At 35.4% G+C, this 24,932-nt stretch overlaps 1 protein-coding gene across 1 annotated transcript in view; it reads left to right on the top strand.

The window, feature by feature from the left end:
* SPAG16 (sperm associated antigen 16) overlaps positions 1–24,932 on the top strand; it is a 678,503-nt gene that overhangs the window by 327,268 nt on the left and 326,303 nt on the right. Inside the window, exon 12 of the mRNA XM_004674324.2 lies at positions 9,726–9,911. Within this exon, the coding sequence (XP_004674381.1) occupies positions 9,726–9,911 (186 nt within the window). The remainder of the gene's footprint in view (positions 1–9,725; positions 9,912–24,932) is intronic.

The following is a 24,932-nucleotide window of genomic DNA, read 5'->3' as shown; positions in this document are numbered from 1 at the left end:
AACACAGAAATTTCCAAGTGAAATCTCTACTTCCTTAATGCTTTTATACTTCATGAATTTACCCAATGCACAGAATATTTTTAGAGTTACTGTGCATCAGTTGCAGGAGCAGGGAAGCCATGTGTGAGCAATGTGCAGTTGAGTAGTTCACTAAGTGTAGTGATGAGGAAGTATGGGTCCCTCATTTCTCTGTTTCTGTTTTCCACTGTGCATATATACCTTTCCACTTCCTATACAAGGATTCAAATGAAACCCATTCTTCATCCTTGCCTTTAGTTTTCCTGGGCCTAATCTAGAAAGAAATGCAAGTATTATATCAGAATCCATACAAATGGATGAATAATTCTATGTCTGAAGCCTTAAAGCCTGCACAGTTTGGTGATAGATCAGTCATTGAAAATCGTTGGTTGGATGGTAGTGTGAATGGAGGCAGGGATGGTGTGAGACAGTCATATGGTGGGAACTGTGTGGACATGGAGTGCATGTGTCCTTGTGAAAGAAGGTGCTACTGATTCTGTTCAGGTCACCCATTTGTGATTTAATTAAAAAAATACTAGTAAAACTAGTAAAACACTAGTAAAATACTAGTTAAACATACTTGAGTACTAAATCTAGTTAACTTGTCAGTATTAGAGTACTCTTGTGTAAAAGATGAATTATTGGGCTGAAAATTCGATGTAAGATGTGCAAGCAACTGGTAGAAGTGGACCTGGAACACACAATAATGCCTCAGGAACAAATGCACCCTAGAATGGGCTGCAGTTTGACATGCAGGGAGGAAAAGCCCTAGTGCAGTGGTCGGCCCCTCTTTGACACTGTGCTGCATGCACATATCCTTTTATTGCTTCCTGCCTGCTCTTTCAGAGCACATAAAAGGGACTTCGTGAGTCCTTCTGCAAATATTCCTAGGGATTTCTAGCTGTCATTTAAATTTATTCATTTGTCTGTGTTTTTCTTTCTTGCTTCCTTGTGTTCTGTCTTCGTCTGTGACCCCCGTGTCCTCCGAACTTCGCTAAGCTACTCTGGAAGCAGCTGTTCTTTCCTGCATTTTTCAGTATTGCCTCTCAGCTTTCACTAGAATCTGCAGAGGCTGCATGTGGTGCTACTTCCTCACTTCATTTCTGTTAATTTAGGCTGATTCTGGATTTCTACATAAAAGGAAAGCATATGATTTGGGAGTAAAGGTGAGAGAAGTTTCATATGTGTTTATTTTAGAAACGAAGCAGCACCATTGTTGGTGGGGGCTTGTATTTTGTCTTCCTTCTGTCACAGTGCCCTCTCCTCCTTATCCAGACTGCTGATGTGTATCATTCTTAATCCTTTTTTTTTTAACTCACCTTAACATTCAGAGGCCTCACAAGATGAGCACACTATTTGGGTCTCAAATATATATTAATTTTTTTTAATAATCCAAATTCTAAATGTGAGCCTTTCTGATATGATCATTTTACGATATCAGTGAAACCTATATTCTATCTTTTGACTTTAAAAAGCTACATAAGGACATGTTTTGATTTTATTAGGATTTGGCATATATTATTCTGCAACATAAATTAATATATGCATAGTCTATACTGAGAATTATTGTGACTGATAGTCACAATTTATAACTTCAGATTATCTTATTAAGCAGATAAAGATAAACGAAACTATAATACTTATAGTATTAGTTGGATTTTGCCACTGCTTACTGAAATATAGGCAAAACATTTTATATAAAAGTTGAACTATAAATCACAAGAGAATAATTACAAAATTAATAACCCTGATAGTCAAGCTATGGAAATAACCTAAGTGCTAACTGTAGTACAATCCAGACAGATGAGTGGATTAGGAAGATGTGGTATATATACACAATGGAATACTACACAGCTGTCAAAAGAGAAACTCTTCCATTTGTGACACCATGGTTGAAACTGGGATTGATTATGCTAAGTGAAATATGTCAGAAAGAGAAAGACAAATACAGATGTTGTCACATATATATGGAAAATAGATAAGAAAGGCAAGATATGAGATAAAGCTAATCTAATGAAAAACCCTGGAAATCTGACTTTAGAACTGAGACTACCACAGGGAGGAGGGGGAGAGAGAGAATCCAATGAGGAAGGGGCACAATGGACTAAGAAGGAGAGCTAGTGTGTTTTAGTAATGGGTGTTTGATGACCCACCTAAAGGGGATGGCCGAATATCTCTAAATCATATACAGAGCTATGAATCAATGTTACTGCAATAAAAGAAGTAATTAGAGAGAAACGTCTTAATGCTTCCAGTTATTTGCAAAATATTATCGTTATGATATATTTGCCTGTAAATTTTTGATCAATGTTGTGTGTATTTTTATATTATTAGCTGAAGTTCCAAGAATAAATTTCTAATTTATAACATTGCTTTAGAGGAAATAAGGATTTAATGCAACACAAGAAAAAATTAAGTAGCAAGTCTCAGATATAAAACCTATTTCTCCTATTTCCACCTCTTACCTTTTATTTTAACCATTCATAAAGAAATTATAGCGCAAAGTTATTTGAGCAGCCTCCACTGTTTTCTGAGAAAATAAAGAAAGCAGTAAACAAACAAAACAGCACTCAATTTGAATAAAATGCACTTCAAGTTGTACTCAGCAGAGCTTATCCATGTTTATAAATAAAGATAATCGGAAATGGTAAATGCAAATGTTAAATGGAATTTTCAAAGGTCTAGTAAAGCCAAATAAGAAGCACAAAGTCTTTTTCTTGGGCCCTGTCCTGGAGGTGATCCACATGGTGCCGCAGACCACTCATGACCTGCCCACTGCTCCTCTCAGCAGTGTACTTGTCAGTTGGCCTGTTCTGCTCCCCACTTTGTCTCTGGTGAATCGTCTCACTGGCCCTGAACCTCTGGCCTGTACCTCACTTCTGTATGCATTAATTAATTAGTTAATATAATGTATAATTAATCATAAAACTAAGTCTTCTTAATTCATTAATACAATGTCTAATTCTAAAAAACGGTCTTCTTAATTAATTAATATAATTTATAATTAATTATAAAAAACAAAGTCTTCTTTTTATATATGCTTCACCCCCCACTTTGTGTACAGGAGGTGTGGAGTCTCTTTTTTCCACTCTCATGCAACTTCTGTTTAAATAAATGCAATTAATGTTAATCTAGAAAGCAATGTATTTAGTTCTCAAAACTGAAATAATTTCTAACAGTAAAACGCTAATATTTTTGTGGTTATGTACTAAAGTCTGAAAAAATGTCAATAATTTGCATAAAGGACAAAGTATGGAGTAAAACACTCACAAAATTTGAAATACTGATAAAATTACTTGATACTTAATGCAGTTTGCCAAGTTTAAATTTGCTTGACCCAAACAAACTTGAAATGATTTGTTGATAGACTCTTCTGAAGAGCTGCAAAAGAGTCAGGTTAATTTAAGTAAGTTTTTATGAGAAACAAATATAATTCCCCAAACAAAAAATTTAATGAAAAGAATGACATAATCTTATACTTTTGTAAGATGTTATCAGTAAATGGCTAGTAGATTGCCAACTTGAGGGGCTTTTCTTTTTCTTCGCTGGTTGGTCAGAGATTTGCTTATATTATTAGTTTTTTTCAAAGAATTATTCCAGTTTTTATTGACCTGCCATTGAATTATTTTATAGTATTTTTTGTTTAACTTTAGAGCTTCATGCTTTAGCAGAAATGTTTTACCTTCATGACAATGAGGTATAAAGCAAAATAAGTGCTAAGGCTTCAAAGTACTGATATGATTTTGCTTCATATTTTTGATATATTTTTATTTAATTCTAATTATTTTCAAACACCCACAATTATTTCTACTTTGATATTACTCAAACTGTGCTTTAAAATTAACACCGTTTTATAGATATGCAATTCTGTTATTAATGTTTAACCATTGAATTATGAGAAAATATAATCCCTATGATGACAGTAATGTTAATGTGTTACTACTTGGTTAACTATATTGTCTCATAAATATTTCATACTTGCTTGAGAAGAATGTGTAGTCAATTGTAACTTGGTAAAGAATTTTATATATGACCTTGAGACTTATTTGTTTCTTAAATCTTCATATCTTCATTTTTAATTTGAGTTATGAATTATAAAAATAACCATTTGTGGTTTCTGTGGTACTAATATTAAGTTTTATCATGTAAAATCCATCTAGGTTTTATATAATTTAATTTTTAAAATCTTTCTAGAAATGAAACAAATTACCATTATATAGGGAATCTTCCCCTGCCCACATTTTGCTTTAAGTTACTTTTTGTCTCACACTAATAGAGCTATTGAATCTTTATTTTCATTTCGTTTTGCTTAGGTATTTTTTTTTAATCTTTGAAATGTTTGACCTTCATATGTACTTCAGAATTCAGCATAGCTCATACAAATAATATATGACTGAATTTGTTTCTTGTTTAATTTTTTCTTACAATTTAATTTTTTAAATCTTAATTTAAGTTTTTTTGCCTACAACATTGTATGTGAGTCAGAAACGTGGGATCATACCTCCTCAGTTGTATCTTACCACATCACACCCAGCTACAGGGCCACCATAACCCTCAACCATTGTCCACTGTTCTTTGTGGCCAAACTCAAAACTCCTTGTCTTTCAACTTCCAGTTTGTATTTGTTGGTTGTATTAACATGTTTGAGTTTTTTCTGCAGGTTTTTTTTTTTAATGTTTCTTTTCTATTCTGCCATTAATTCTGATGCTTCCCCTCTCTCATTTTTTCTTTTGATTATCTTTTTATAATCGTTAGCTTTTTTCTTTTGCAGGTCAACAAATTATATATTCTATTTCTGTTCTTAAAGTGGTCACCCTGGACATTTTACTATAAAGATTTGCTTAACATTGTGCAATTACTTTTTAACCATTCTTTTGTGACACAAACTTTATTGCCAATATTATAATTACTTCCTTATTTTTTTCAAGAACTATTTTGTATGCAAATAGTTGGATATGCTGACATGTTCAGCAGTTTTTTGTTCATCATTTCTTCATTTTTAGATGAGTCCTTTCCAACTTGCATTTATCTTTAGTAGTTCCTCTAGAGGAAGATGCTTCATTTAGTTGAAGATGTTTTTATTTGCTTTTGTTTTTGATAATGCTATAGTAACTTTATTTTTTTGAACTTTATTTTATTTATTTTTTCCCTACTTGAAGAAATTCTAGTTCTGCTACTATCTAGCTCTGTGTTATTGTTTAGGTGTTTTGAATATAACAGTGGTGCCAATTCTATTGGGTATTTGGGAGGATCAAATACATGTATAAATTGCTTAGTAGAGTTTCTAGCATATATGTAAAATCTATAATTAAATACTATATAATCTTTCTGTCTACTTTTTCTTCTGCTCCTATTCTTTTAATTATTGAAATTGTTTCTTATGTTGCTCGTTAGTTGGCTAAAATGTATCTAAGTGGATAATTTTTTCGTGTGTACCCTACTTATACATCTTGATATGAATTTTTGGTCCCAATTTATGGCTCTAGTCTTAAATCTTCCAATTTCCATATTTTCTCAATCTTCATTTTTTTAGTTTTGCATCTATTTAATTTTCTTCTGAGATTTTAAACAGAAAAAGATGTATTTCTTTTTACATATATTTTTATTCTCTTATCATTGTTTCTTAATTTATGCACTGTTATGCACTAAATATGTGTTCCCCTAAAAATTACTATGTTGATACCTTACTACCTAAATGATGATAAAAGAAAGTGGGACCTTTGGAAGATAATTAAATTTAGATCAGTTCATTAGGGCAGAGGTTCTTGATGAGAGTGATGCCTTTGTAAAGGGAGAGACACATCTTCTTCCTCTCCACCTTCTTTACCATGTTAAGACACAGCAAGAAGATAACCATCTGCAAGTCATAAGTCAAACTGTCCAATAACTTAATCTTGGACTTCCTAGGCTCTGGAACCATGAGAAATAAATTTCTGTTATTAAAGTAACCCAGTCAATGCCAATTGTATTTTATAATAGCAGCCTGAACATACCAAGAAATATTTTCATTTCCCTTTCTATCTATAGTCTAGAAGTCCTAACTTCTTAAAAAAATTATCTTTGATTTCATTAACTCTGGTCATTGCTTGTCTAATCTGGTATTAAATCCATCCATTGATTTCTTAATTTCAACAATTAGTTTTTTCATTAATTATATTTAGATCTTAGAGAAAAAACTTTCATTTTTTTCACCACCTACTATGATGATAGTTGTGAGTTTAGTATGTAAGACTTTTATTATGTTGAGATATTCTCTTTCCATCCTCATTTTATTTATATATTTTAAGATTTATTTGTGCATACTGAACTGTGGTACAGGCCAGAGGTGCAGGGGTAGTGAGAAGATTCACCAGAGACAGAGTGGGGAGCAGAACAGGCCTATCAACAAAGTGCACTGCTGAGGGGAGCAGCAGACAAGACAGGAGAGGTCTGCCACACCATGTGGGTCACCTCCGGGGCCAGGAATTGAACTTGCACTGGAGCTGCTGCATCTAGCTTGCACTGCTGTGTCCTAACACGCTGTGCCACCAGAGAGGGCCCTCCATCCTCATTTTAAAGGGTTTTATCCTGTATGGAAGTTGGAACATATAGTGCTTTCTCTGTATCTATTTATATATGATTATATAATTCATTTTGTTGATTTGTTAAATGACATTGGGATTGTGGATGTGGAAACATCCTGGCATTCTGTAATAAATCCCATTTGGTCATAAAGTTAATCCTTTGAATGTATGTGCCATTTAGTTTGCTAAAATTTGTTGAGGACTTTTACATCTGTGTTTATCAGGGACATTGGGCCAGAGTTTTCTTTTTTGTGTGTGATGTTCTTGTGTGCTTTTCGTATCAGAGTAACACTGGTCTCAGAAAATGTGTTTGGAAGCAATACATTTTCCTCACTTTTTGGGAAGAGTTTGAGACAAATAGGTATTAGTGTGTCTGAAGTTTGGTAAAATTTACTAATGCAACTCTCTGGGGCTAGGCTTTTATATTTTGGAAGACTTTTCATTACTGTTTCAATTTCCTTACTTGTAATTGGTTTGCTCAGATTTTTCGATTTTTTTTCTGATTCAGTCTTGTATATATTTCTGAAAATGTGTTCATTTCTTCTTGGTTATCTAATTTGTGTGCATAAGATATTTATAATATTATGATTCTCTGTATTTTGCAATGTCTATTGCGACTTCTTTTTCATTTCTGATTCTATTGCTGAGCCTTTCCTCCCTTTCTTCTTTGTGATCTAGCTAGAGGTTTGTCTATCTTGTTTATCTTGTAGTTTCATTGATTTTTTAGACTTCTAAAATTTCTATTTTGTTCACTTCCACTCCAGGTTTTCCTTTTTCCTTCTTTCTAGTGACTAAGTTTTGCTTGTTCTTACTTTCTAGGACCTTAAAATTTAAGGTTAGGCTATTACTTTAGATCTCTTTTGCTCCTTCATGTCCTTAGTGCTCTCAGTACTGCTTTGCTGTATACTGTAAGTTCTTTATGTTTGTTTTTCTGTGGGTATTTTTTAAATTCTCCCTTGATTTCCTTATTAGCCCAGTAGCCACTCAGTATTATGTTTTCCAGTCTCCACTTACTAGATATTTTCCTACAGTTGTGTAGTGTGATACCAGCAGTGTGTGTGTGTTGGGGAAGAGATGGGGGGTTAAAAGTGTCTAGTCACAGGTCCTCCCTGATGGTATAGCAGGTTAAAGCACAGCCCTGAGAAGCTAAAACCACTCCAGCATGAGTTCAATTCCTGCCCTGGCGGTGACCCACATGGTGTGACAGACCTCTTCTGTCTTGCCCCCTGCTTGCCTCAGCAGTGTACTTTGTCAGTCTGCCTGTTCTGCTCCCTGCTCTGTCTCTGATGAGTCCTCTCACAGCCCCTGCACCTCTGGCTTGTACCCTAGGTCTGTATGCATAAATAAATAAAGCTTAAAAAAAGTGTCTAGTCATTTGTGTGAATGTGCTGGGTGAGGGAAAGTCTGGTTTGTATTTATGGCACCACCAATGTCCCTATTTTCTGGAGTTCCAGATCTGAGACTTTGCAGTCTGTGCATTATCGGTGCATTTCATGTGGTCAAAAAATTAAGGGATGCGATAGAGAGTTATGTCTCTTTCCTTACTACAGACCAAGCCTGTGTGAAGGACCTTAGCTCCTCCTTATGTGTTTCCCCTCATCTAAAGTTATATATGTTTTTTATATGATCCTGTCATTGCTGTTCTCCACTTCCCAGAGCCCCTGGTTGAACCTGCATCTTTCCTGTTCATGTCTGTTACCCCAGGCGACAATCTCCATGTGTTTAACTACACCTACCATCTGCAAATCATTGCCATGTCTCCTCCATCAGGTCATTGTTGGTCTTTGATGTCCAAGGGGTATTTCTGTTTTACCCCAAGCCATGGTGGATTGTCCTTCTAGTTAGTTAGTATCTTTGTCAGGAGCAAAGCAAAGAGCCCTCTATCTCTAGCTTGATGATATATATCCTGTACACACATTGAAAGTAGAGTGAACAGACAGGATTTTCCAGTGGCTTAGAAAAGACTTCAGAAATATGCATAATTGTGTATATTACCTTTTACGTTAGAATGACTTTTGCTTCTCTACAAGGTAAAGATTCACTGTATAGTTTTTTTTCCCCACTGTATAGTTTTAATGAGTTCTTCACTCTGTGATCCAATTTTTCTGTAGCACCTGTAAGCCACTATCCAGTGACTGTTTCTTCCCTGCAGATAAAATTTTGTTGTCCCTTAGTATGAACATAATAAAAACAAGCAAACAAACAAAATGCTTGTGTTAGTCTTGCCATTTCCTCTCTTAGACATACTTTCAGTAGGTACTTTTTCTTCACTTATAGCTTGCCTTTATTATTCCATCCATCCATTCACTCATAGATGTCTTGAAGCATTACTGTTGTTCTTCATTATATTTGATCCTGTAGAAGAAGCAAAATGCCCATAAAAAAAAAATAACCTAGTTAGGTAGGAGGGTAAAAAGTCAATTAATTATATTCAAGTTACTCAGAGAACAAATAGAAGGAACTTACAATGCAAGAGAATACTGAATAATAGAAAAGATACTGAAATGTTCTTGAAATTGATAATTTACTAAATAAAACCTAAATGTTTCGGCTTATGTCAGTGACACCCACTCCTTACTTGAAATTCTTTTTGTGTTCAGCATTTGAAAGTCACTACTTTTTAAAATATCTACTGATGTCTGAAATCTAAAACCCAGTGATTCACTGTCAGCTACTCAGCACTTCACAATCTTTCATTTCTCATGATCCTTCTTTCCTGAACCTTTTTTCATCCATAACTCTATACTCCTAGAGCACTTAACAAATGTAAACATAAACGATTCTGGCCTACAATTTTATACTACACTTTCAAAATATACACCTATAGTCATTATTTCGAGGCTTCATCAGCCATTGATGCCAACACATAACCCTTAACCCAACACATTCCAAAAAGTAAACTGGTAAAGAAAATTAACCTAGAAGATTAGTCTAGAAAGTATACAACAGTTTCTTTCATCAGTATGAATTAATTAGCAATGCTAGTATCTCATTGTGTAGAATCAATATAGTAAGTTCTAGATAATCATGCTCCTCAAATCACTGATACATATACATCCACAAATTACCCACAGAAGACAACTGTTTGTAAAAATAATTAAGTGATTTTTAAAAGCATGTTATCTTCTTATATCTTGTGAATAGTGGCAATAAGCTGGCTACGTCAAGTGGTGACTGTACAGTGAAGTTGTGGGATCTGTCCAAAGGTAGCTGCATTTTGACCTTTGAAGGACACAACCACGCTGTGTGGTCCTGCTCGTGGCATTCCTGCGGTGATTTTGTGGCCTCTTCTTCATTGGATACAACAAGTAAAATATGGGATGTTAATAGGTAAGAAATGTTTTAAATATTATTAGCCCCTACATTGATAACTATGTATGGTAATTCCCCACTGCTACTATGAAGAAACATTAAAAAGGAACTTCATTGATAAAGTTATAGAGAGCTACTTAAGTAATCTCTATGGAAGCCATTTCTAACTCCATTAATCTTTGTTGCTATAATAAGTTCTTTCTAAATGTAGGTATCAAGATCAAGTCTATGTAATAAGGTTTGGATTGCTCCACTGGAAAGTGATTTAAGGGGGATAAAAACAAAGAATTATTTTAATGAGTAAGGATTTTAGTACTTCCTGCCATAGGATTGCTATTTCTCTGAACTACTGAACTAACAGTTTAATAATAAGGAGTATGACAGGAATAATTACTGACTTGGCATGCTATTTTCCAAAACTGAATGCACTTGGGCAATTCGCAAATTATAAGAAGGAATGCATTTTATTATATGCAAAATCCTATAACATATGATATGAATATAGATTTGTTTTGATTTAAGATAGAAAAATTTTGATTAAGATAGAAAAATCTGCTGTTTAAAGTATTAAAATTCCTGTCATTCATGTATTTTTTAATGACATTACCTATAGGATTATGTAGGATAAAGAGATAAAATTAGCCCTTAAACATCCTGGTTACTTAAACTAAAAGATTGTAAGCCAGTGGTCAAATTTCTGGTCACTCTAAAGATTGAAGCCATGCTGAGATTCTAAGTAAAATTTATAACTCCTAAAAATTTAGGTTAATTAACTGTTGTAACTTGTTTTATAAAAGCAAGATGGAACCACTTTAAAGGTGGACACTGGCTTTTGGATCATTTGAAGACAAGCTTTCTCCATTCTTTTTGAATAGTGAATAATACTTGGTATTTCGGAAAAGGACAAGTATGCTCTTGCAAAATGTCAACAAGTTTTATAGGAGGATTCATTGGAAAGGATATGTTCTGTCCTATGCGTGAGTTGATTATCTTGTACAAGGATGGGCTAGTTAATAAACTGTTTTCACTGCACAGAAAGCTATCACTCCTATACTTTGCTTTTGTAATGTAGAAACTGGGATTTTGCTTGGCCAGCCAAGTCTGTTAGGCTTTGGCAATGACAGGTGCTCATTGGAGACTGCAGGGCTGGAGGAGAACTACTGCTTCTGTTGTTTCCTCTGGCCTTCTTGTGGACTTGCAGTTCCAGTGAGCATCACCCTGGCAACACTGGACCTCTGTAACAGCAGTTGTTCTCCTCATAACAGCCGCATGTCATTGGCTGTTTTTCCAGCCCTTGCAGAAACAGCTGTGCCACTCTGTCATCAAAGCCCATGAGCCCCGCAGTCAGGTTCTCAGAGGCCTATTGTGCCTGTTCTCCATGGCCCCTGCCCTGAACAGGTGCACTCAGATGATTTTGTGTCATCAGAGATCGTCAATTGTGAGATACAAGCAGTCAGTGAATAGGAATTGGTGATGTTGGATTTAAGAAGGGAGATAGTCCCAGAATTCATGTGGAAGGAGGATGGCATAAATATTTGGAAGAAGAAACTATAACAGAAATTGTAGAATGTTCACCATAATCCACTCTATTCCTCTATATTAGTTGAATACTTAACTGTCTAAATCAAAATTCCCTTTTAGTTAAGTGTCGTTATGACACTACATTTTGTATGCCAAGATGTTACTTGAAGTGATGTGTACTTTTTCTATATTCTGTGTCCGTTCCCCTCCAATGTGCTTGGGAAGAGGGGTATCAATTTCAATTAGTAATTGGAAATGAAAAAGCAGTCTTCAGCCTGCTGGAAATAAACCCTATTCCCTACCTCTGAGTAACCTGCAACATTCTCTGGATTCTTCAGTATAAAAAACAAACATGTTTTTAAGGCTGTATATTTTCACTATATTTGTTAGAGGACTTTAGGCTTCCCAGGCTTATCTGTATAGCAACCCATGATTATGGGTAATGTGGTTTTCCCTTCATTACATAGTAATGTGGTAATGAGGACACATCCTACAACATCCTCAGAATTAGATAGGGCACTGATACAAATTCTTTGTTGACAATAGATGGCTGTTCAATTCCCTCTACTAGTTTTCCCTTGCTCTGTCCATTTATGCCTGCTTCTGTACCATTGGAAGCCTATAAAATCCTTCTTGTCAGTAGAAACACCTATAAGTGAATAATTGGTTCACATGAAAGTTAATGCTGTAAAAGTAGCTGTAAATTATAAGAAAACATGTAACTGTAGTTTAATAGCTTCTTTCCATTAGTGGAAAGCTGACTCAATGATAATGACTTCATTTAAACAATAAAAAAACACTAGGAATCTTAATTTTATAGTAGTATTGACTTTATTTTACTGATGAGAATCAGTATTACCGTCGGTTTGATGGAAAACAACTAGTGATTTCCATGTGGTTGTACCTATAGGGATTTTTTGCATTTTTAAAAATTTCTTTATAAACCCAACAAATATATGTTGTGCATTTAATCCATTATGTACATTGTTCTCACTATAGTGATGAATAAAACAAAAATCCCTGCTGTCATAGAGATTTTCTATTGGAGGCTGAAAATATGCCAAGTGAAAAACTAGCAATAATTGTATATGGCATTTATGGATGATACATCTCATAGTGAAAAGAATATCACAAAGGGAAAGGAATGATGAGCATTGGAAAGTATTGCAATTTCAAACAGGAGAGTTGGAAAGTCTCACTTGAGTCGGCATTTTTATAATCGAACAAATCAAGAAGAGCTCTAGAATAATATCCCAAGCTCTGTTGAATAGTGAATCCTCTATGGTGTTCACAGAACTCATGTGACTAAGGGACAGCAAGGAAGTTAGTGTCACTGGGGTAGAGTTAGCAGATGAGAGGCAGCAGAGTTAAGGCAGATGCAGCACTGTGTGTATATCAGGCAGAACCTTCTAGCCCATTTAAATGCTTTTGGTTTTCATGAGATGGGAAAACACTGGAGGGTTTGAAGCAGAAGAGTTACATGATCTGTTTCATGTTCTAACAGGGTAACTCTAGGTACTGAGCTGTGAACAGGTAGTAGCAGAGGAGGAAATAGTGGGCAGGGTAAGAGCAGGAAGGCCAGTAGGGAACTATCATCACAGTCAAGGCTGAAGACAAAGAAGGTTTCAGCCATTATGGAAATGGTGAAGCTAATAATAATAGTTTATATCCTGGATAGATTTGAAAGACAAAGCTAATAGGTATTGCCATGGTATTTGTTATAGAAAGAGAAAATAAATCACCTGCTATCTTTTGAGATGTGCGAAATGCAAAAGGTTCATTCTGTTTATACTAGAACACTATTAGGAACTTCATAAAAGATTTTCCAACCAAACAATAATGAAAAAGTTGAAGAATCCAGAATTCAATTTGCCCATCAAAAAGAATTGAAAGCTTCCTCCTGCCTAGTAGCTTTTCTTCCTTCTTAGTTTAATAATTTATTGACCAATCAAAACCCCCAGGCTGGATGAAATGAGGAAATAGAAGGATACAGTTTAAAAAGCACAGTTAAAATTAAGAAAAAGAAAACATGAAATACAAAGATTATTTTATATTATGTTTGTAATAATATGTACCATTAATTTCTTTGGTCAAATAATGCATCAAAGTGTACTCTAAGTGGGGGGAAAAATATCATATGTTTATATAAAAGCATTAATAGATACACCAATAATATTTAGAAAAAGAAGTTTAGGGCCTCCCTGGTGACTGAAAGGGTAAAGTCTCAGCCATACGAAGCTATCAGCAGCCTCTGGAGTTTGATCCCAGGCCAAGGAGGTGACTGAAAGGGTGCAGCAGACCTCTCCTGTCTCACCCGCTGCTCCCCTAACATTGTATTTCAGTGGATCTGCCTGTTCTGCTCCCCATTGTGTCTCTGGTGACAGTTCTCACCCTCCCCCCCCACCCCCACACAGAGTTGGCCTAAACACCAACTCTTGTATGCATAAATAAATAAATCTTTTAAAATTAAATTTATTATTTACAATATAAATCTTTATTAATAATATATGCCATGTTCTTTATTTAAAGTTGAATATATAGGAGATAGACATATTGTACAAGATTAGCGGTTTTCAAACATGATAATCTAAAAAGTACTAAGACTCAAGGGCATGGATTATTGATTCATTAATATCTGTCTTGTCTTGTAATGACCCCCCTCCCCCAGTTTGCCTTCTTATACTTAAAAAGGCACCTGAGATATACATTAATAGACTGCTAGAGCAGTACTGGAAGAAATGGTAACATACTAAATTGACCTCTTGTGATCAATTTATTCTGTTCCATGAATAATAAATCAATTATTATATCTTCTTGGATTTCAATTTATATTCAAATAAATAGTTTCTGTTTACTTTTAGTGACATCTGAGTGTCTTGGAACATACAAATATAGATAAGCATGAGAAGAAAAAGCAGATGTTTTTGCCAATGTTATTCCCCCCAAAACAGTGCCTAATTAGTAAGAAGTACATATTTTATGATGAAAAATACATTAAAGTTAGTGCAGATTTTATTTAGGATGTTAGACCACGAATCTAAAAACTCTTCCCCAATCAGTATGTTTTTGTGTATGTGTGTGATGAAACACACTTTAAACAACATCAGTAGCAATAAATGTGATGTGAACATTCATTATACCAGTATGCATGCTTTATCTATGACTTCAAAATCCTATTTGTTTCAAATAACTCATTTGAGACAACAAAAACTAACTATTGTCTCATGCCTCTGAAATATTGTTTTGGAGTCACAAAAGTGGCTTTCATTCAAAAAACTCAAATGTTTGATTCACTTATTATTGAAATTAATTAAATGTTTGTGTGCAACAAATCAATATAAAGTAAACTTGTTGATAGAAAAACAGCAAACAGGAGCCTCCCAGATGGCACGAGGGGTTAAAGCACACTGCTATGAAACTATCTATAGCCACTGCAGCGTGAATTCGAGCCCCAGTCAGGGAGGTGACCCACAAGGCACAACACACCTCTCCCGACTCACCTTCTGCTCCCCTCAACAGTGTACTTCAGTGGACCGGCCTGTTTTGCTCCATACTCTGTCTCAGGTGAATCCCCTTACCCCCCTACTCCACTGGTCTGTACCCCAGTTCCTGTAGGCATAAATATATTTTTTTAAGGAAACAGCAAACAATAATATGTAAATGAAATTAGCCTCCCTTCTACATGTTTAATTGAGGTAACATTGGTTTATAACACTATGTATGATTCACAGGTGTATGTTACCACACCATAACACCATGCTGACACTGTGATACTGTCTTTTTCAGGCTGACTTTTCTCCATTTAACATAATCCCCTTGAGCTCCATCATGTTGGTGCAAATGGCAAGATGTTGCCTTTTTGGTAGCTGAGTAGCATTCTACTATGTTTACATCTGTCTTTGTGGGCTTAGGTTGCTACTATACCTTGGCTGTTACAAATAATGTTGAAATGAACAGAGGGCTGTAAATAACAGTTTGAATTAGGTGTTTTTGTTTTTGTTTGGTATTCTTCAAGTGGAAATCTAGGATTGAAATTGCTGTGTCATATATTAGACCCATTTTTAAGTTTTGAGGGACCTGCCCACGTGTGTGAGCATTGCTTTCTCTTACATCCTTATTAGCACTTGTTACTGATGTTTTTGACTAGAGAATAAGAAACAAACTTGCTGACTGACCTCATTTTATATTTATAATTTCAAATCATAAGTTGAATCTTAATGCCTATACGCTGTCAATGAAAATTTCATGTCTTTCTCCTTTTTCATCCTTTTCCTTAGAACTGAAGATCAGGATTTTTATTTCATTCAGTGAATGGAAGCAGTCAGAAGAGAACTAGCCAATATTCCAGTCCAAAATCCATCAGTGTTTTAAACATAGTTTTACCCTTTCCTGGGTGTTGACTGTGTTTCTGCCAATTCTATACTGCTGTTCTAACCCTAATTACTTTTTACTTAATTAATATCATTCAGTTTGATTCTAGTCAATAGATGCCTGGCTATCTTAGTTACAATAGATATCTTACTTTTCTAGTTGCTATCTATAGTTTGCTTTTATTTTTGTTTCTGCTCCTCACTGTTACCTTGTTTATTCTCACTGATATTCTTATACTTCTCTAGAACTAAGCTTCCTCTTGAGTTTCCTCCAATAGCCAACCTATATTTTTTTCTTTCAAATTTGCATGAAGACTTTGCCCTTCTAAGAAGCCTTCCTGCCTAACCTCAATCTCTGATTGCCCCAGTTTTCTTTCTTATTTCCTTTTTTTCATAGAAGAACTGGGGTATAGGGCTGAGATGCTGGGGATGAGAGGATTCACCAAGACAGAGTGAGATCAGAACAGGCACATTAATTGAATTATACTGAGAGGAGCAGTGGCAGCAGCTGGGTGAGACAGGAGATGTCGCTGTACCATTTGTGGTAAGCTCCCTGGCCACCAATAGAATTGAGGCATATAGTGATGGCTCTGAGATTTCACCACTATTCCCTTTTACTTATTAGAGCTAGATAGTGAGTTTCTAAGGCCTTAAACATGCAAAACTGTATCCCTCTCTCATATAATTCAAAATTAAGAAATGGAAACAAAGGTGTCTGAGAAATCCATGAAAAATTGACATTTCCCACGCAAACCCATGATTCTCTTCACTTACATTTTGAAATATAAAATTCTTTTCAAAATCATCTCTCCTTTTCTCTCATATTTTTCCTTTTTCTTTTTGCCCTTTATTCCCCTTCCTACTTTGCTGGTGCCTTAGGCACGCTTTGTCTTCCTACTGGGTAATCCCATACTGACTTTTATAAATAATTTGTTCTGTATCATAAAGCATTCCGGTTTCTGCTCTAGTTCTCTTTATCTGAGTTGTCCTCCTGCTGCATCATAATCACCTGTATTTTCTACCTTCCCAAACACCATATGTAACCCTGAATAGGTAACCAATGCCATGTTAACTCATCATCTGCCTCACACGTTCCATTAGGTCCATTTTTAAGTTGTTATTTTTTTAATGTATATTTTATGTATGCATATAAGAACTGGAGTGTAAAGGGCAAAGAGAAAATATGTGAGAGAAAAGGAGAGATAATTTTAAAAGAATTTTATATTTCAAAATATAAGTGAAGAGAATCATGGATTTGCATGGGAAATGCCAAATTTTCATAGATTTCTTTAGACACCTATTTTGTTTTAATTTCTTAATTTGGAATTATATGAGAGAGGGGTACAGTTTTGCATGTGAGAGGATTCATCAGAGACAGTAGGGAGCCGAACAAGCAGATTGCTGAAATATACTGCTGAGGGGAATAGCAGGTGAAACAGGAGAGGTCTGCTGCGCCTTGTGGTTTAACTCCCTGACCAGGGATAAAACTCATGCCAGAGTGGCTGGTGATGTTAACACGAAGACTTTAATTCCTGTGCCACCAAGGAGGCCATAAATAGTTATCTTTTTAGAAACAAACAAACAAACAAACAAACCCTTGCATTCTCCATTCTTCCCTATATAGTTCTGTTAAAATTGTTCTATAGATCCAAAACACTGAAATTCCCTCTACAACTCCTTTCTTCTTAGAAAAGTATATTAAAAGAAATGGGGGCTTATTAAAATTTTATTTTTAAAGAGTCTGTTTGAACAGAAGTGGTTTTGAATTGGGCTGTGTCAAACTGAAAGTGATGAAGACACTCTACTGGCAGGAGCCAGAGGAAAGACTAATAATGTAATGGAAAAAGGGCCTTTTTATGTAACTAATTCAACAGGTATGTGTCCTGCAGTGCCTAAACTTAAATAAGTCATTCCTTACCTCTTCTCTTCATCTGTTTTCTTCTATAATAGTGTCTCCTTGGCCCTGTCTTAGCATAGCCATACTAAATGTGAGCTACAGAAATAAACTCTACAAGATAGAATGATGAGAGAGTTCAAATTGGATGAAAATAAAGCCTATACACACAAGCACACACACACATTTCTGGAGGCTGGTATACGCCTCCTCTAAAACACTCCTTCATGTATGCAATATTTACTCAACCAGTGAATACTAGAAATAGCTAACAAATTAAAAACACTTTGACTACGTGATAAATATTTTCTCCTTTCAAATATATATTTGTTTGCACTATGAGGCTTATGGCATTTGACCTTTCTCAGGAAAGCAAATAAGTTTTAATTGTAAGGCTGACAAAATATACTCACTGAATATTTAACTCCAAATATCATTCTCCATGCCTCCAGGTGCCCTTTACTTCAGTTGCATATGAGGTGTCTGAAAGCAGGTTTGAGTCTGACACAATTAAAGCTGCACAGAATCTATATACTAGATGCCCGAGGTCCTGCATGCAGGGGTGGAGATGCTAAGTAGCAGATTTGGTTTACTTTCTAAAGCTAGCAGTAATTGAGATGATTTCTTTCATGCCACCCCTTTAGCAAATCTTTGTTGTATGGCTTTACTTCACTAAGCACAAGTCTTACATGTGGGAACAAAATGTAGCCTTCTTTCAGATGACACAAAGAAATATAATGTTGGATCAGAAGTAACCGAAGCTTCTTTCACTTCATATATCTGCAGTGAGGTGACATGAATTGGCACATATTTCTTATTCATGAGATCTACTGCATGCGAAGGATTCATTTGAATCTTAAACTCTTATGAAGCATTAGTATATTCTGGGTTGGAATTAGATAAGCTGAAGATACTATATCAAAGGAAAGTTTTCTACACTGACTGGTTCACACCCATCAATGCGTCTCTTTTGGATTCCAGAGTTTCTGTGGCCTTTGACACTCTTTGCAAATGACCCTTATTACATTTTTTTCCTAGAAGAATTAAAAAAGTGATTTTGAAAAGCCAAGTGACTTTTACCTTCTTCACATGGTCATTTTTTTGTGTCTGTTTCCTAACATGTATATGCTTTCAGAAGGGTACACATGCCTGAACAAGCTCATATCATGTTTAAACCTTTTAAAATCACTTCTCAGCCTTTTGGCTAAGATCAAGTGTAAGCCCTTTCAAGTTGGCTAGATGGAAAAGGGGCATGGTTAAATCGTAATGTGGTCACACGGCCTGTTCTAGTGGTCTCTCCTGGTCAAATGGCCAGCAGGTCATTGAACTAAAGTGAGAAGCTCCAGAGCCTCCCTAGTGTCAAAGGGTTAAGTCTCAGTGCTACCATCACAGCCATGGTGATTGTCTGAGTTTGATTCCTGGCCAGGGAACTGACCCACAGATCTCAGCAGACTCTCCTGTGTCACTCACTGGTCTCCTCAGTAGGGTATTTCAGTAGATCTGCCTGTTCTGCTCCAGTCTGTCTCTGATGAATCCACTTACCACCCCCTCCACTTCTGGCCTGCACTCCAGTTCTTATGCAAAAGTAAATAAATCCAATCTTAGGGAAAAAAAAGTAGCTCAGTAGCTTCGAAAGTGTCTTTGTACCTTCTCAGGCATTTGAAAGTATTCAGGACAGTGCTCCTTTGGTGCTGTTTAAATAAGTTTAATCTCTTTGGAATTGTTTTCTATGTAATACATTTGGTGTGAGTTGATTTTTATCTTCAGAAACACATTTAGTATGATAACCGAGATTTAAAAATTACAGCCTCCTCACTCAAATATATCAGGTAATAGGGCTCAAGATTTCCTACTTAAAATTCAAGACTCCCTAATCTAGTAAGATATGCAAATTCTGAGTAACTAAGAAAATTGAGGAACATTTTGAAAAATCATAAAATCTTTCCTTCATAATTACAAAAACCTGTGGTATTTAAAATTTGGCTAATGTGATAACACAAACCATCTTCAAATAGAACTTATAATACACTGAACTGCATTTTATATTTATATTTTTACATTATGTAACATTGGTTTCCAATACTATGCCTGACTCAGAAGCACAGTTTGACACCTCTTCGGATGTATGTCTCCACACGGCTCTCTGCATCACATGGCTCCCATAAGTCCTCAGCCACAGTCAGCGGGGCTCTTGTCTCTTTGTTCTCTGTCTTCTCTCTCCGGCTCTGGTACCGCAAGTCTGTAGTCAGATTTTTTTTTTTTTTAAGATTTATTTATTTATACACACAGAGCTGCGGGTACAGGCCAGAGGTGCAGGGGGTGAGAGCATTCACCAGAGACAGAGTGCGGAGTAGAACAGGCAGATGTACTGAACTACGCTGCTGAGAGGAGCGGTAGTCGAGACAGGAGAGGCCTGCTGAGCCCTGTGGGTCAGCTCTCTCGAACTGGAGCTGCAGAGGCTGTGGATAGTTTCGCAGTGCTGCGCTAACCAGTTGCGCTACCAGGGAGGGCGCTATAATCATATTACTAAGGTTTATTTTGGCTTGGTTTCATTTGATGCTTTGCTTTGTGCTTTTGTATTCCATATGTGAATGAAATCACCAAGTATTTGCATTTTTCCTACGTGCTTACTTTTCTTGGCATAATCCCCCGCCCCCACCTAGGTCCATCCTTTTTGGAGCAAATGGCAAGTTTATCTTCTTTATTTATTTTTGATATCATAAAATTAATGGCATATCAATAGTATTCCATTGCGTATATATACTACATCTTTAATCCAGTTGTCTGTGTTTGGGTACTTAGGTGGCTTCCATTTACTTGGCCATTGCAAATAGTGCTGCAGTGAATGTAGGAGCGAGCACATAGATCACTTCAAATTACTCTTTTTGCACATACTCTTTCAAGTATATACTTCGAAGTGGAATTGCTAGATCATACAGTAGAACAATTTTTAATGTTTTGAAAACATGAATACTGTGTTCATAAGGGTTACATCAATCTACATTTCCTAAAAATAATGTATGAGGGTTCCTTTTCCTCACTTGTTTCTGAAATTTTGATATAGGCCATTCTCAAAAGATATGACATAATCTCTCATGATGGTTTTAATTAGCATTTCTCTGATAGTAAGTTTTGATGAGCATTTCTTCTCTTAGGCCTGTTGACCATCTACATGTGTTCTCTGGAGAATTGTCTATTTAATTCTTCTACCCATTTTTGATTACATGTTTTGTTGTTTTGATTTGTATAAGCTTTTTGTAGATTTTGGAGATCTTTTTGTAGATTGTGTCAATCTGTGTATTGTTTTGTATAAGATGGCCAATATTAAAAATGTTAATTTTTCCAATTCACAAATAGGGAATATCTTTCCGTTTCATGTTTCTCCTATTTCTTTTAATAATATCTTACTGTTTTCATATTACAAGGGCTTCACCTGCTTTGTTAAATTCATTATTAAGTATTTAATGCTTTTTGATGAGATAGTAAATTGGTTTAAATCTGAATTTTAAAATTAATGTAACAATAGCAAAATTATAAAGAGTGTCTAATTCAAGTGTTACAGTAAATAGAACTTGTTGCTTTAAGGTAGAGAAATATTCAAGATCAACCTAACAACACAGCAGATCCTGCCATGATTTCACCAATCCCCAGTTTAAATACTTAAGGAATATATATAGATAAAAGTACATAAAACACAAGGTTATAGAGATGGCAAAAAACATACTGGATCCACGTTTAATTTATACTTTCAATTTGATTAATATTAACCTCACTTTTTCAAAGCAGATTTGAACCACTAACTATAAGTAAGAGAGTATAATAATTATAAATAAGAGTGTATAAATTAAGTTGCAAAAATAAGAAAGCATAAACAATGAGGAGTGAAAATGGGACTATAATAACAGTGTATACTCAGTGCTAATGAAGATTCACTCTTTCATCTCTAAGCTTTCAAAGAGCCAAGGGCAATTTTCTTTTTTCTTTTTTAGTTATTGTTTGCATCTTTCTTCATTTTGTGCATTTTTTTTATCTCAGTTGTAATCCCTGTGGACATCCCACTACCAACTTACCCACGTGCCATCACCATAGTCCCGTGGGCTCTTCCTGCCCCAGTTTTGAGCCTATTCCCCTCTCCATCTTCTGTGAAATATCTCTGGCTTATAGTTGTTCATTATTTTTTTTTGTTTTTTACTTTATTACAATAGCGTCCCCACCCCCTGAATCCCTTATGTTCCTGCTATGAGTGAATTTTCTTTTAATTTATATAATTAAAACCAATATTAGAATAAAATTCCATCATTAGCACTGAGGAGGATTTTAACTAATGAAGTTTTTCAAAGAACAGAGACGGGTGTCATAAATGATATTCTCAATAATATCCTTCATAAAGGATACAATAAGGAGCTCAACAGGGTGCTGATGGTGTTGTATAAAAATATTCTAAGGATATCACATATAATCAGTTATTCAGAGGTGATCTAGAAGAGTCCCTTTACTGTTTCTTCTAAGGTAATTCTGATAGCAATGAATTATTTTGTTTTAGTTTATCTGGGGATATTTCTATTTCACCTTCTTTTTGAAAGATAAATTTATTGAATGGATGAGTTTGCTTGACAGGTTTTTATATTTCTTTTGGCACTTTGAATATGCCGTGTTTGACCTTCTTGTTTCAAATGAAGAGTCAGCTAGTTAATCATTCAGGTTTCCTTGTACAGCATGAGTCTTTGTTCTTGTACTTTCAAGATTTTTTCATCATTAATGATTTTTAAACATTTTTACTATGATAGGTCTGTGTGTAGATTTCTTTGTTTTCAGTCTGGAATTATTGTGTTTTAAAATTAATGTAAATATAGCAGAGTTTTTGAGTTTTTAGATGTATAGATTAATTATTGAAGATTAAAGTTAAAATTTGAAGCACTTTTCAACCTTTTTTCCTTCAAATACCTCTTACCCTTATGTTAATGTCATTATATCTATGTTGGTATTCATAATGTTGTCCCAGGCTCTTACTTCTATTTTCTTAAGTCTCTTTCTGTTCTTCAAATTTCATAATATTTTATTCATCTATTTGCAATTTGCTGATGCTTTCTCCTACTAACTCAAAACCACTGCTGTACTTTTTTGTACATTTTTTTCACTGACTGAACTTGCAACCTCTGAATTTCCTTATAGGTATTTCTTTATAATATCTATCTCCTTAGCAACATTATCTATTGCATGAACATTGCCACCATACCTTCTTTTATTATTTAAGCATGACTATCTCTATGTCTTCAAGCATATGCAGTGATTGATAGAATAGCTTTGAAGTGCATTATTTGAAGTACAGTATTTGAACCCCCTCAAAAGCGATTTCTGTCATGTATTTTGTTTACCTGTAAATGTACCACACTTTCCTGTATCTGTGCATGTCTTATCATTTTATATGCAAACTGAACATTTCAGATGATATAAAACATATATGGGTACCATTCTCTTCCCTTTCCCTACCCCTCTTAAGCTGTTATTTCCTTGTTTATTAATGACTTGGCTAACTCTGTGTAATCTATTTTCCTTGCCATGTGTAGTCTGAAGTTACTCTACAGAGTTTGCTAGGGTATCAACCACAGGTGTGCTCATTGGACAGTTCCTCCACCCATGACAGGGAATTTTCACTTGATGACCTTTGACTTATTTTCCTGATTTTTTTTAGATCCTTTTCACCTGTCCCCATTGACATCACCCCCAGCAATTAGCCTTCCCTGATTGGTAGCTCTTTGCTGTGTTAATTGAGAGAGCATATCCGATCATAAGTTGCTCGGCATTCTAGTCCAATTACCAGCATAATCTCTTTGCTGGTGTAGTATTTGAGGCCAGTTCTTTAGTCTGACTCTACCCCCATGAGGTCTTTTTTACCATCAGTCTCTATTCCTAATTCTCTCTATTTAATGGGTTGTTTGTTATTGGCTTGTGGCTACCAGCATTCTCTTAATTGTTTACCTTCAAAATAGTCCTTTTTTCTAAAGCAACCATATATTTTTAACATTCTCCTGCTTTGTTCAGTTCTTTAGGGAGAACTATAGAGCATTCTGGCCTTAGAGAATGCCTTTTCTCCTGGTCTGTCTCTGTGCTGCTGTTCTATAGCTGGGAGTGAGAACACCTCTCTACTTTTTGACTAATATACCTGCTCTGTGAGTAGGGTGCTGAGTTGGGGTATTAGCCCCTGGGGTATTAGCCCCTGGTTTTGTCTGTTTGCTACTTCTATTTTGGTACCTCCATTCTATAAGCAAACTAGGACAAAAGTGATTAGCACCACGAGATTTAAGCCTATTGCATATGCATAGAACTTCTGCTCCTGCCCTGAGTCAGGCATAAGTGGAAGAAGGAAGCCTGAGACTTCTCAGCATTTCATGCTTGAAACAGATTTTCTGCATCATGGGACTTGGGCAGTTGAAAAATGCTGGTGAGGCCCTTCTTGGTGGCCAGAGTGGTTAAAGCACAATGCTATGAAGCTATCTACAGCCACTGTAGCATGAGTTCAATCCCTGGCCAAGGGAGGTGACCCACGTTATGCAGCAGACCGCCCCTGTGTCACCGGCTCCTCCCCTCAGCAGTGTTTTTCAATCCATCTATCTGTTCTCCCCACTCTGCCTCTGGTGAATCCTCTCACCTCTGGCCTCTTGCACCTCTGGCTTGTACTCCAGTTTTTGTAAGCATAAATAAATAAATCATTAAAAAAAAGATAACTGAGAACATATTTGCATAATAATATAGAGTTTGAAGTATTATGAGAATTTTCAAAATGTGATATGGAGATATGTGAACACAGGCTGTAGGAATAGACTTGTGTGATGCACACTTGCCACAAATCTTCAGATTGTAAAAAAAAAAAAGTGCAGTATATAGTACAATAAATTAAATGCAGTAGATTAGATATGTCTGAATCTGATAAGTGTTCATGTATATATTATACAAAGATCTCCTATAACACAACTACAAATAAAACCAATAACCTGATCAAAAAATGTACAGAGGACTTGAACAGATAGTCTTCCAAAGAAGATATTCATGTCAATAAGCACATAAAATGATGTTTATTCACTAATATTTAGGGAAATAAAAAGTAAACACCTCCCACCCATTAGGATAGCTACCATCGAGAAAAAAACAATGTCAGGTGATTGCAAGGATATAAAGAATTTGCAAACCCTTCACATTGCTAATGACAATGTAAAATTATACAGAAACTACAGAAAACAGTATGATGTTGCTCAT

Source organism: Condylura cristata, unplaced genomic scaffold (assembly GCF_000260355.1).
Source record: "Condylura cristata isolate star-nosed mole 26May11 unplaced genomic scaffold, ConCri1.0 scaffold00002, whole genome shotgun sequence".
NCBI lineage: Eukaryota > Metazoa > Chordata > Mammalia > Eulipotyphla > Talpidae > Condylura > Condylura cristata.
Note: the sequence above shows the minus strand (reverse complement) of the source record. Positions and strands in the feature narration are given on the sequence as shown.